The 15,011-nt window shown below is 39.3% G+C and overlaps 1 protein-coding gene and 1 pseudogene across 1 annotated transcript in view; one reads left to right on the forward strand and one right to left on the reverse strand.

Annotated features, from left to right (window-relative positions):
• GPR158 (G protein-coupled receptor 158) overlaps positions 1-15,011 on the reverse strand; it is a 472,736-nt gene that overhangs the window by 222,087 nt on the left and 235,638 nt on the right. The window contains exon 3 of the mRNA XM_004716112.3: positions 10,092-10,194. Within this exon, the coding sequence (XP_004716169.2) occupies positions 10,092-10,194 (103 nt within the window). The remainder of the gene's footprint in view (positions 1-10,091; positions 10,195-15,011) is intronic.
• LOC105979811 overlaps positions 14,734-15,011 on the forward strand; it is a 28,539-nt pseudogene continuing 28,261 nt past the window's right edge.

The following is a 15,011-nucleotide window of genomic DNA, read 5'->3' on the forward strand; positions in this document are numbered from 1 at the left end:
GGGGAGGAGATGAGCCAATCACGGTGCGATGTAGCAATGATGAAAAACATACAACTTTCCTAATCCCTTTTTTAAATAAATAAATTTATTCTATTTATTTCCAAAAGTTTATTTTCATTTCTTTGAATACTCTTTTTATACATCCTATTGGTCTGTGTTGTTGATGTCATGTATTTTCTTGCCTCTGTGAGGCCTTCGGTTGTTTAGGTACAGGGCAATTTGGAAAGATAAAATGAATGTTAAAAGAAAATTAATCAAATTTATTTTTTATTACAGATCTTATTGAAGATAAGACTAAGCTTCTGCTCCTTTGTGTGTGTTTTTCTATGTGCCTTTCTTGAAAGCCATTTTCTGTCTTAGTATTTTTAATACTGCCCTGACTTTTCTTACCTCTTCTGGATGAGTGACTGCACTTCCCCTTCTCAATGTGTGGGGAGCAGGGAGGGAGAAGTTCGGGAACTGTGATGCACTAAATCAATAGACTGTAGGATCATTTACTCTCAAAAGATGCCAAGCAGATAATAAAGATAAATGCACAGTGGTCTGCTCTTCGTGACTCAAAGCGGAGATTCTGAAGTGCATGACCAATGTATGCCCTTAGGTGGGCGTTCCTCACTACGGCTCTGCATGACGTGCTGTGCAGTCATAGCGCTAGCCTTTGTAGTGTAGTGTATCAGTATGATCATTTTAAAACACAAATTGGACCATGTCACTTTCTAGATGAAACTATTTCAGTGACTCCATGCTGTGAATTCTTCTTTAGCATTTACCAGTATTTCAGATCGGGTGCCCCGTAGTCAGATTCTGAAACAGGGAGCTGCACACATCTGGTTTATAGGCAAGTACTTTGAGAAGCTGGGTTTGAAGGGTAATGAGAATGGCATGAATGGAAAGAGAGAGACTATAACTGGCAGTGCAATTATAGACACCTTGGAATACATAAAGATTGGTATCGTAGGTATGACTAAGCTGAAATGGACTGACTAAGCAGAAAAGCATAGTTCACTGTCCCTGGAAAGACACAATCCAGAGGAATGGCAGGGCATTCATTGTTAAAAGATATATTTCTATCTTCAAATACAACACTGCCTGTGAAAGGATTACATCTATCTGACTTAAAAGAAATTCAATCAATAAGACAATTACTTAAATTTGGCCACCAACCACAAAAACTGATGATGAAGAACTTATAGAAGTCTACCGATTTCTATGCATGAAATTGGTCAACTATGAAATGAAGATGCATTGATGGTTACTGTTGATTGCAATGCAAACGTTGGAAACAAAAAGATAGGATCAGTAGTTGGAAAATATGGTCTCGGTGATAGAAATGAAGCTGGAGATTACAGGGCAGAATTGTGCAAGACCAGCAACTTGCTCATCAGAACCTTTCGTCAACCACATAAATGGTAACTGGACACATGGACTTTTCTAGATGAAATAAACAGAAATCAAATGATTCCATCCATGGGAGAAATGACAGAGACGTTCAATATCAGCAGCTGAAAGCAGGCCATGGCCTAACTGGAGAACAGACCATCAACTCCTCATATCTATATTCAGATTGAAAATGAAGAAAGTTAAGCCCACAAGACCTTGAATCTATCCCACCTGAATTTCAAGAATATCTCAAGAACAGATTTGGCACATTGAACATTAATGACAGAGACCTGATGAGATGTGGAAGTAGAAAAAAATATCATTCATGAAGAAAGAAAAGGATCGTTTAAAAGACAGGAAATAAAGAAAAGATGAAAGCGGATTTCAGAAATCTCTGAAACTTGCTCTTAAGCGTAGACTAGCTAAGGTAAGTAGAAGAAATGGTGAAACCAAAGGGCAGGCAAGAACATTTCAAAGGATAGTTTGAGAAGACAAAGTAAACATTATAATGAATTGTGCAAAGGAAGAACATACTCAGCATATCTTAATCTAAAAGAACTGAAGAAAAAAATTAATGCCTTGAGTTACAAGACTGAATGATTCAATGGACAAAATATCAAATTATGCAAGAAGCATTCAAATAAGATGGAAAGAATACACAGAGTCACTGTACCATAAAGAACTAGTTGACATTCAAACATATCAGGAAGAAGTCTATGAACAAAAGTCAATAGTATTGAAAGAAGTTCAAGCTGCACTGAAAGTATTAGCCAAAAACCAGACAACAGGAATTGATGGAATACTCACTAAAATGTGTCAAAAGACTGATGAAGTACTAGAATTACTTCTTTGTTTATGCTAGGAAATTTAGACGATAACTATTTGGCCAGCTGACTGGAAGACATCCATATTTGTACCCATTCCAAAAAAAAGTGACCCCACAGAATGCTATAGAACAATATCATTGGTATTGTATGCAAATAAGATTTTCTGAAGATCATCCAACAAGGGTTGCAGCAGAGCACTGACAGAGAGCTGCCATGGCTTCAGACTGGGTCTAGAGGAGGACATGGAATAAGGGATATTATAACTGGTGCCAGATTGATCTTGGTGAAAAGCAGAGAATACTAAAAATATATTTACTTGTGTTATATTGACCATGCCAAGACATTTTACTGTGTGGAGCATAACCAATGACGGATAACCTTGAGAGGAATGGGTATTCTGTAACACTACATAGTGTTCATTCAGAACTTGTACATGGCTTAAGAGGCAGTTGTGTGAACAGAACAAGGGAATACTGCATGGTTTAAAATCAGGGAAGGCTATGTCAGGATTGTATTCTCTCAGCATACTTGTTCAATCTGAAGGCTGCAAAACTAATCAGAGAAAATGGATTCTAGAAAAAGAACGTGCCATCAGGATTGGAGAGGGCTTCTTTAAGACCTGAGATAGGCAGATGACAGACCCTTGTTTGTGGAAAATGAAGACCTGAAGCACTTGCCAGTGAAGGTAAAGGAGTGCAGTGTGGATTCTGACTCAGTGCAGAGAAGCCCCCAAATCCTCACAGTTGGACGTATAAGAAGCATCATCCTGATAAATGGAAAGTGGTTCATGTTGTCAAGGAGTATATCTTGCTGAACTACACAGCTAACGCTCATGGAAGGAGGAGTCAGGAAATCAAAGACCTGTTGCATTGGGAAAATCTGCTTCCCAAGACCCCAGCAGAGTACTGAAAAGTAAGGACGTTACTTTGCGAACTGAGGTGCACTGACCCAAGCCACAGCATCTTCAATTGCCTCACCTGCACATGGAAGTCAGACATCGATCAAGAAAGATTACAGCAGAAACAATGTCTTTGAATTATGGTATTGGTGAAGAATATTTAAAATACCATGGAATACCAGAACAAGCAAACCTGTCTTGGAAGCAGTACAGCAGAATGCTCCTTAGAGGCGAGGGTGGTGAGACTGCGTCATGGCCTGTGGACATGCTGTCAGGAGAGAGCAGTCCCTGGAGAAGGACAGCATGCTTGGCCAAGGGGAGAAACAAGGAAAAAGAGGAAGGCCCTGCAGGAGACGACTGACAGTGACGGCAACAAAGGGCTCGGGCAGAGAACAACTGTGAGGATGGTGCAGGACCTGGCACTGCTTCCTTCTGCTTGGCACAGAGTAGCCATGGTGAGAACCCACTTGATGGCGACTGAAAGCAACTTGACACCAAGTGACCGATGAAGGGACAATAACGGACACAGCTTTGAACTTGCAGTAGCTGATCTTCCCAGAAGCTTCTTTATGGTTTTTTGGCCCTGGAGAAGGAATCTAGGCAGAAGCACCTTAGTATACTTTATGTCATCATAATTCAGTAACAATACATTTTGTTATGTTTTTTATACTTAAAATGAATGTATTATAGTCTATAAGCATATGCACGTTCCTTTCCTGGTTACACTCTTCACAACTCTTTAATGGAAATTCATACTCCCAATTCACTTTTGATCCTAAGGGTCCCTGCGCTAAGAAACATTTCCTGGCCCATTTCCTGCCACTTTGTAGCTTAAGTCGGATACCTCTGGACTTACTCCCTTAGCACTGGGTTGGCCCATCTTCATCCATTTCCTATTCCCCTGTCTCTATCCTTCACTGGATTGTAAGATACTAGAAGGAATTAGAAGAAGTTATTTGACTAAGTATATTCACAGTATCTACCCCAAGGTTAGCGGTTCAAACCCACCACCCTCTCTGTGGAAGAAAGATGAGGCTGCCTACTCCCATAAATATTTCAGCCTTGGAAACCCTCTATAGAATCATTATGAGCCATAATTGACTGGATGGCAATGGGTTTAGATAGTAGGCACCGTGTTAAAATTATTGAAATTTACCAGCCTAAGGCCTTTTATCCAGTGCCATTAGGGAGCTATTTAATAAATATCATTAAACTAATCAATAAACATTCCTGTTCTCACTGCCTTTGAGTCTATTTGGTTTCTCATTTATAGTTATTAGTAAGTTTAGACTATCAGGTAATTTTATGTTTCTAAGCCTTCACGTTTCCTGATCAAAAATACCATTTACTCACTTTCCTTTCTCCGTAATCCCCATTCATGTTAAAAACTCATCTCAAATATTATCCTACTCAGAAATCCTTTCCTTTATCTCCAGGAAAATAAATAATTATTTTCTATGGTCTCATAATAAGCTGCATCAATTGCTTATGCCTTGGTGGAGTAGTTGGGTTATGTGTTGGGCTGCACCCACAAGATCAGCAGTTCAAAACCATCAGCTGCTCTTTGGAAGAAAGATGAGACTCTCTACTCCCGTAAAGAGTTACAGTCTTAGAAACCCTTAGGGGCAGTTCGGCCCTGCCCTATAGGATCTCCATGAGTCAGAACTGACTTGATGAAATCGAGCTTTTTGGTATCTCTTTTAATATTCATCTTATTATTTTAAAGTAGACTTTTATAGTTCCCATTTGTTCTGCCAATTAAAGTTTGAAATCCTTGCCAACAGGTACCGTAGCAGGCCTTGGTTATGGTGTCCTTGTTATCTGGAAAGTGCCTAACCTACTGCACCCTGTTGGCATAATTAAAAACAAAAAATTCACTGCCATTGAGTTAAAGTAACTCAGGTTCATAGGGAACCTCTCGGACAATATGGAATTGCCTTATGTGTTCCCAAGACTATAACTTTTTACAGGAGGAGAAAATCATATCTCTCTTTCATGGAGCAGCTGCTGGTTTTGAACTGCTTACCTTGTGATAAGCAGCTAAACATCCAATGCACTTCACCACCAGGGAGTTTTATCATTATAACAATTATTCATAATAGCTAGCATTAACTGAGTGCTTTCCAAATTCCATTTTTGCTTTATATTCACTGCCTCATTTAATTCTCAAAAGAATTCAATATATTGCACTACCATCAGCCTCATTTTCAAAATTAAAACAATGTTCTAGAATTGAATGTGGTCATAACTGTACAACTCATCTTGATATTATTGATTTATTGAATTGTAGGACATGTGGATGATGTCCTAAAAAACCCTGTTAACAAACAACACCTGAGACATAGAAAGCTTATCTCACCCAAAATCATACCATTACTTATTTGTTAAATAAGTGCAATGAATAATTCTTTAAAAATATATCATATTTATCTCATCTCTATCCTCTAGTCTCTACTTAGAACATACCAACATGAGTGCTTATAACTGCTATCCTATGCCTGTCCCAGTATTGTACAAGGGGGGTACGCCCCTCAAACTGGATTCTTCCCCCCAAAGCTATACATTTAAATTTGTTTTACAAAACAACCTTATCACCTTCAAAGTACTCTCCATTACACTTAATGCTTTTGTCAAAACTGCTATTCCATTCTTGGAAACATTTTTCAAACTCCTCTGTTTGGATGGCTGACAGCACCTCCCTCCTTTTTATCTTCACCTCTTCTGTGTCGTCAAATTGCTATCCTTTCGAGTCCCTCTTCATTTGAGGAAACAAAAAAAGTCACACAGAGAAAGGTCAGGTGAGTAAGGTGTATGGGGCAAGAGAGACATGCTGGTTTTTGCTGAAAATTGGTGCACTGAGATGGCTGCATGAGCAGGTGCATTGTCATGATGTCAAAACCAGTTCCCCATCTGCCACAAATCAGACCTTTTTTGTCACACAAGGTTAAGCAATCTTTTCAGGACCTCTAAATAGAAAGCTTGACTGACAGTCCGACCTAGTGGAACAAACTCCAAATGCACTATGAGTTAACCTTTTTGTCTGTTCAGGAACTTGACAGATGTCCAAAATGAGGTTTGTTATCAAGTGATGTTTCACCATTTGTCAAACGAGAAAACCACTCATACACTTGAGTTTTTCCCATAGTGCTGTCCTTGCAAACTATGTTCAACATCACAACAGTTTCTGTGGCATTTTTCCTGAGCAGAAAACAATTTCACAGCCATACACTATACTCTTAAATCAGCCATCACAAAAAATGAGGTTCGAGGGAAACTGCTTTTAAGGAAAAAAATCACTGTGACCAAAGGGAACCTTCCCAGGAGATGCCACTGGGTGCACTAACTCCAAATGAGTTGCTTGATGCTCACGTAGAGGGAAAATGTGTACTAAGGAAGTTCTGCCCAGTGGAGCTTTTTTCCACTTGGTTGGGCAGAGCGGGGGGTGGGGGGTCAGTTACCCACTTCATATGTTTGGTCACTCTGGGTGCAAATCTCTTTTCCCTTCAGTTTTACAAGAGCACAGAGGGAAAATCTATCGCATGTATAATACTTTTTATATTTGAACATGCTCTTGATGGTCCCAAACAATGTACCCCATCTACTGTTCTGAACTCATAGCAACACTGTAGGGTCAAGTAGAACTGCCACTTTTCATTTCCAAGGCTGTGAATTCTTCACAGGAGAAGACAGCCTCAGAGGGCTAGTGGAGTTGAACTGCTGACCTTATGTTTAGAAGCCCAACATAGAACCCATTATGCCATGTGGGGTCTTTCAAGAGTGAATTACTATTCTCACTGCCACTGAGTCAATTCCAACTCATAACCTCTATTACCTGTGGGTTGCGACCCCTTTGGGAGTCTAATGACCCTCTCACAGAGGTCGCCTGATTCATAACAGTAGAAAAATTACAGTTAGAGGTAGCAACGAAAATAATTTTATGGTTGGGGGTCACCACAACATAAAGAACCGTATTAAAGGGTTGCAGCATTAGAAAGGTTGAGAACCACTGCTCTATTAAAACCACGAGTTGTCCTTTAATTGGTTTCAGAAGGTTTTCATTCCTACATTTACATTGTGTAAATGAATTTTGTTGGGCAGGATTAAGACAGCTCCCCAGATGTCCATCCTCCATAATACACGACCTGGAATATGGGCAGGGCACGTGCATTCAATGAGATGGTTCCTCCTTTGATTAGAGTACATGAGACAGCTAAAAAGATTTCTAAGCAAAGTGTAGAACAGTGGCTCTCAACCTTCCTAATGCCATGACTCTTTAATACAGCTCCTCATGTTGTGGTGACCCCCAACCATAAAATTATTTTCGTTGTTACTTCATAACTGTAATTTTGCTACTGTTTTGAATATGGTGACCCCTGTGAAAAGGTCATTTGACCCACAAATGGGCTGCAACCCACAAGTTAAGAACCGCTGGTGTAGAAAGTGCCTTATTTCTTCTAGCTCTTAATAGTAAAATGCTCAATGGGAGAGATAAATTGAAGGAAGAATTCAAAGTAAATGGAAAAAGAATTTAATATTTTTTTAATATTCTCTGCCTGTCCTAATGGCAAAAGACCCAGTTAAAAAATGACTGGCATCCAGTATGGAGATGTACAACTTTTTGCTAAAATCTCATAGAGATTTTTAAAAAAGGTCAGACTATGTAGTGACACAAAGGGTCCTTTCAAGAGATGCAATGTGTGAAAGACCATCTCAGCCAAACCAGATGGCATGTAGGAAGTGTATAAGCTTCGTCTTTCTGCCATTTGCCAGGAAGCCGGGATAAAAGAAAAGAGATTTTTTTCAATGTGATCTGTGAGTACAAATTTTGTCTATGAATGTGAATTCTGAAATTCATGGGAGTCCCACAACAGTCTTGAGAAAATTATATCACTAGAAAAATGCTAACTGAGGACTGAAAAAGATTGAGAAAGCAGCAATGAAAAGGAGGGTGCTTGGTCCTCAACATTCTACTGGCAGGAAGCGGGATCACAAACCTGCCCACCGGAAAAACAGAGGCCCCCCTTTTGTGGGGGAAAAATAATAAAGGGAAGATGGACTCAAAGAACAGAACCAAGAGGCAGAGAAGAGCTGAAAGCCCAAGGAACTTTTCTAGCCCTGACACCTAGTAAAAGACTGCTCTTGTCTTTATTTTCCCACTCTTTGAACCAGAATGCCTACAGCTGCTCTCTTAGGCCTGTCCTACCCTGTATGTTTGGCCATTCTGAGCTCAGATCTCTTTTCCCTCCAGTTTTACAGGAGGAGATGGAGAAAAATTATACTTACTGAATGATACATTGAAGTCTCAGCCAAATTAGGGCTTAAGTTTGGACTCTGAATTAAGAAGGTTTGGGACCTTGAGGGAAAAAAACTTGAGATTTTGGCTCTCGGGATGAGAGCTTAGACTTTGCTACTGTAATGAGAGGAGATTTTGTGGGTAGGGTTTGGGAGAGGGAATGAATGTATTTTGCGTTTGGAAAGGACTTTAATCGTTGGTGATCAGAGTATAAACTATGGCAGGCAGATTTCTAATATGGATACCAATCCCACTGCCCCTGTACTTCTGTTGACAAATCTCTCCCATTTAGGTGGCTCTGTAAAAATGGAATACTCTCTTTTTCGATCAAGTTATATGACAAAATAACAGAATAGCCATTCTGATGTTTCCATGACATGATGCTGGTGAGACTCTCCTGTTATCCTTGGATAAGTAAGCCACTATCTTCTGACAGGACTGCGTGGCTAGGCTCTGAGGATAATTTATAGGAGCTGACACCAGCTGACCACTATCAAGAGAATGAGGGTCTCCGTCTATAAACTGCAAACAACTGAATTTTCCCCAAACCTGAGTTAATTTGGAAGAGGATCTTGAGCCTCAGAAAAGATTGCAGTCCAGGCCAACACCTTGATTTGAGGTCAGTGTTACCCTGAGCAAAGAATCACCAGTGTGTTGGTGGCACTGTTAAGCACAGAGCTGCTAACCAAAGACCATAGGTTCAAACCCAGTAGCTGGTCCACTTGAGAAGAGATGAAGCAATCCGCTTCCATAAAGATTTACATCCTCAGAAGTCAATGGCGTTCCATTCTACTGTACACGGTGACACAATTCTGAATTGACTTGATGGCAGTAGGTTTGCTGTTTCTGCCTGTTTATTTTTAATTGGGTGTTAATATGTATATAATTCCATAGTTCAATCACGTCAAGCAGTAGTGTACACTTACTACCACAATCAGTTTCCCAACTCCTTGACATTGTTGTCTCCCTTTTACCCCATCACCACCATCACCACTGTACTAGTCCCACCCCCAAATAAAAACAAAACCTTTTTGTACTTGTTGACCCTCTATGTTCATCAACCCTGGGATTTGTATAAAGAAATCAGAAAAACTTGTAACACAATTTCAAGAGGGTGACGCCCAAGGACAAATCACATCTGATACACTAAGCAAAGGAGCTACCTGACCTTTGATGAGATTCCTGTTGAATATCTAGTAGAAACTGGGAGCAAATACACTCGCATTATTTTATCCTATTAACTTTGTGTTGGTGTTTTGTACAGTATAGAAAACTTCATAAACCAACAATTGAAATATAAATGAATAGAAGTAGTTTTACAAACTTTCTGCAGCTCTTAATAATTCCACCTAATTAGTCTTACCCAGTAGTTAGAATACTTTCAGTCTTTTAAGCTTCACTTAAAACTAAGATATCTTAAAAATAAAAACATGTAGGGTAGGAAACGCACACAGGGTATTATGTATTACAGTACAAGGTCAAAACATTGTAAGCGATAGAAACCACAATGTTAAGCTAAGGGGATGTGTCATACAACTCCAAAAAGGTGCAAAGAGAATGTGAACAACAATAACACTATCGATGATGGACTTGCCCACTGTTGCTGTTAGGTGACGTCGGGTTGGTTCTGATGTATAGCGGTAAATATGTAGATATGCAGACATGTTTATTCATATATGCAAATGAGACTTACTCTGAAAGTTGTTCACTGAGAAGACGCGAGGATGGTAGAATCCTGTTTTGCAAATGCACCGATAAGCTCCAAGCACAAATCCTTGGCCTTTAATTGGCAAACACTACAACAAAGCAAAGGCAGCAATATCGTCAATCTGTTTACTTTACAATACGAAGACTCTAAGATTACCATTTTGATAAGTGGAGAGCTAAGACTTTCCAGAAATGAAAATTTCCCTTAACTTTTACTTTAGGGTTTTTCTGTCTGAGTCATTTTCTTAGAAGTGGCGAATTGAGTTTCTTTCCTTAATAAACATCAGTACAACGGCAGGGCAAGACATCATTAATTCATCCAAGTACCATTAAAGAATAATAACTGAAAATTGTTTATTTTTAAAAAAGAACTCATATATAATCACATTGTTTGAAAAGATATTTCCAAAATCTAGGAATCCTGGTGATGCAGTGGTTACGAGTTGGGCTGTTGACCCAAAGACCAGCAGTTGGAAACCACTGGCCTTTCAGAGGGAGAACATCGAGGATTTCTATTCCCGTATGGACCCCCAGTCCGGAAACTCACAGGGCAGTTTTACTCTATTGAGTCCCTATGAGTTGACAATGGCTACAGGATAGTGAGCTTGGTTTTAGTTTTATTTCCCAAATCTATAAAAGTATCTTAGAAGAAAATTTATACAAAAAGATATCTCTATCAAAAGGAAGATATGGAGGTGTATGGGTAAATGAATGGGTGAGTGATTGGACAGAATTTGACATGGAAAAATTACTTTTATGAGTTAAGTATTCATCAAATTTCATCCTCAGAACAACATAATACATATTGATGAAATAACAAAACAAATATATTTTAAATTCAAATTTAGAAGATAAGATAAAGTTAATTTCCTCAAGAGATTTTAAAATGTTTCATTAAGAAAAATTCTTTACACATTTATAAAGTGAATAAAGACAGTTGTCAGCCTCCCAAATATGTTAATAGACATCACTCCAAATTAAATTAAATTTATAGCGTCTGTGAGCTAAAATTATAGCTTCTATGAGCATGTCACCTAACCAGAGAAATTCAGCTCAACTTATTTAATTTCTACATGCAAATACATAAATATAATCAAGGGATAACTTCCTTTATATCAGTAAAGAGGGCCCTTTCAAAAACTTAATCAAAACTGAAATTTCTTCTCTGACGTATCTCTACTAAGATGCCAACCCTTTTCCTTTTGACCAATATAAGCCAATAGCAGAGTTTAGAGTCCAGGGGATTCAAAATTTATAAAGTGTCTCCGTGATACCCAGGCCCTTGGGGGGAAACGCCAAATAATTTAAATAATAATTCTACAATCTAATTCTAAATGATTAGCATCACATCAATGTGAAATAACATGGAATAAACATAAACATATTTATACATAATGTAGCAGGACCTAATAATGTTCAAATGTCACAAAGATGTAGCAAGGAAATCTTTGAAAATAGAGCTTTCTAAGTGATCTACTGAAACATTTTATTTCATTAACATTTGTTTTTCTCCCTGCACACTCAATCTTAGCTAATTACATCTTAAAATTAAAAACATGATTCTTGACCCAGAATGAGAAAAAAGGACAAGTGAGTACCAATCAATTCAACTAATTGTCCAGCACTGGTGAAATTACTGTATGTCCAAAGCACTGACATAATACATATGCTTATAAAGTCAAGTTATACAGCAGATAAAACCATTCTGCTAAAATACATAAAGGGAGAAAAATCAATTGTCACACTACTTTCAAGAAAGACTGGTATTATGGAAAGAACATAGGATTTGTGTGACCAGACAGAAAATCTGACTTGGAATATTGATTGGATCCCTTACTAATAAGGTAAATTTGGTAGGTTTATTTACCTCTCTTACCCTTGCTTATTTTATTTTTTAATTTGTACACTAAGAGCAACCAGGCAGTCGGTTTCTGCTGCCACTCAAAGAAGGCAGTATCAACAAGATTCTCTAATGAGTGAAGTGTGGGATCCATGAGGAGGAGAATAATGAAGGCGGACTCCTGGGTTTGGGACATGAGCCGCCACACAAATGGAAATGCCACCCACCAAATTGAGAAAGGCTGCCTTGAGTTAATTTAAGGGAAAGATCAGAAGTTCATGTTTGTACAGAAATTTGAATTGTCAATCTAAAATGTAATTCTCGATATTAAACTTGTATGTAGAATTCAGGAGCAGCGCCTCCAGGCTGTATGACTGCAGAGTCATGGGCACAGAGATGGTGGATGAAGCTGTGATCAGACTAGACTAGCTCGTCCAGGGAGTACACTTAGAGAAGAAAAAGACCCAAGCGGTGAAAATCATTACACTCCAGGGATGAAGACCAGGAGTGAAAGAAGAAGCAAAGAAAACTGACTAGAGAAATCCAATGTGGTGTAATTATTTCATTAGCTAGATTGGGATACTATGAATATAATGTGGGATTTACTGTGAATTACATACATTAAACATTAACCAGCAAATAAAGGTAGATATGCAACCCTCATGCATCAGCAGGAATAACAAACACTAATCTACAAGTGGGTAGCTAGGCAGACAGGCAAGGGCAGCAGCTATGGGTAGGCAAAAGTGACCACACTGCATCACAACGACATATAGCTTTGGAAGACATCTATATACAGACAAAAGAGTTTATATGAAATGGAATTAAAAGAGAGTAGAATTTTCCCATGAGCTCTTTGAAGCCCCCTCATATTTGTAGGAGCTGTAAATATATTCATATTTTAAAAGCCCGAATAGGGTGCAAAAGTCCTATGGTGGAGTGAATTTTTTTTAAAATATGGTTCTTCTATGCAAGTCTCATGGTTTAAAATCAGGAAAGGTATTTATCAGGGTTGTAACCTCTCACCATATTTATTCAATCTGTATGCTGAGAAAATAATCAGAGAAGCTGGTCCATATGAAGAAGAATGTGGTGTCAAAATCGGAGGAAAGCCAATTCACAACCTGAAATATGCAGATAATATAACCTTGCTTGCTGAACGCGAGAAGGAATTCAAGCACTTCCTGCTGAAGAACCACGATTTTAGCCTTCAGTATTGATTCTGACTCAATGTGAAGAAGACCCAAACTCTCACAACTGGACGGACCCTCATGATAAATGGATACAAAGTTGAAATTGTCAAGAATTTTGTCTTCCTTGGATCCAGAATCAATGTTCATGGAAGCAACAGTCAAGAGTCAAGCCACATGTTGCATTAGGTAAATCTGCTGCACAAGACCTCTTTAGAGTGCTGAAAAGTAAGAATGTTACTTTGAAGACTAAGGTGTGCCTTACCCAAGCCATGGTATTTTCCATATCACCATATGCATGTAGAAGTTGGACATTGAATAAAGTATTGGAATTGTGATGCTGGAGAATATTAAAAGTACCATGGACTGCTAAAAAGACAAACTGATCTGTATTGCAAGAAGTAAGGCCAGAATGCTCCTTAAAGGGGAGGATAGCAAGACTCCTTGTCAGGGGAGACCAGTCCCTGGAGAAGGACATCGTGCTTAGGAAAGTGGAGGCGCAGCATGAAAGACGAAGATCTCAATGAGACGGACTGACACCCTGGCTGCAACAACAGGCTCAGGCATAAGAACACTTATAAAGGTGGCACAGGACTGGACTTCCGTTGTGTATAGGGTTGCTATGGGTGGGAGCTGACTGGATGGACCCTAATAACAATAACTCAAGTCTCTTTAACACCCACCAAATGGTTGAGTGATATTATGTAAAGGACTTGTATACCACTAATAGAAGGGAGTAGTCTGCTTTCATGACGCAGCCCACCCACTCCCCCACAACCTCAGGCTATAAGGATGAACCAACCTTTTTCATGATTATTAAATACTTTTATTGGGGGCTCTTATATCTCTTATCACAACCCATATATTCATCCATTGTGTCACGAACATTTGTACAGATGTTTCCATCATCATTTTCAAAGCATTTTCTTTCTACATGAGCCCTTGGTATCAGCACCTCATTTTCCCCTCTCCCTCCCCCACCCTCCATCCCTCATGAACTGTTGAAAAATTATAGATTATTATTTTCATATTTTACATCGTCCTTTGGAGGATGAACCATCTTGAAGCAGCAGCAGAGAGAGAAACCCAAGGACCTTGGTAGAGCATTACGAAGATCTCTGTGTGAAGTGGCGGAGGCCAGCAAAGCTAGATGCATCAGAAACGGTAGGGTGTAGACTCAAAGGAGCAGCACCAAGACTCTGTGGTAAGACTTTTCATCTGGCCCAATTCTTTGGAACTATGGGAGAAAGTGAGAAGAGAGCTGGCTTCCTAGCCCATGGACGTCAAGACCAAGAGACCATGTGTCTGAGATACTGAAGACCAGAGATAGAGGCTTGGCTGCTGGCTGCGGAGGCCAATGGCTATATCCTTACTGGGTGCTGATGCTAATTTATGATAACCTATTGACCTTCCGAATAGATCCCCTAAATGATGAGTATTGTCTGTGTGCTCCTTGTGGCCGTGGCACGGAATTATTGAAACCACCATGGATGTGACATGGAAGGAATGGTTGGGGTCAGAATAGATAAGAAAGGATGGAGCATGGAGGCTCTTTGACTCTTTCCTCAAGGCAATAGGGAAGCTAAAGGAGATCAGCTATGTCCACCTCCATGCTGTTTACCTCAGGTATGTAAATGCATTACCCATAACTAAACACTTAAAGGGAACTAATCACTGGGCTTAGGAGGAAAGTTGTGGTTAATTGGCATAAGACACAAACTCAATGTTCCCCATCCGACTTTGGTGAGTTTTAAGAGCTTTAAAACATGCATCTAAAGTGTTACTATTAAATTGGCATTCTATGATGCTCACCTTCCCGACACAACCGCTGAAGACAAAGCGGGTGAATAAGCAAATGTGGTGAAGAAAGCTGATG

Source organism: Echinops telfairi, unplaced genomic scaffold (genome assembly GCF_000313985.2).
Source record: "Echinops telfairi isolate 266 unplaced genomic scaffold, ASM31398v2 ScPeMD7_7461;HRSCAF=8499, whole genome shotgun sequence".
Taxonomy (NCBI): domain Eukaryota; kingdom Metazoa; phylum Chordata; class Mammalia; order Afrosoricida; family Tenrecidae; genus Echinops; species Echinops telfairi.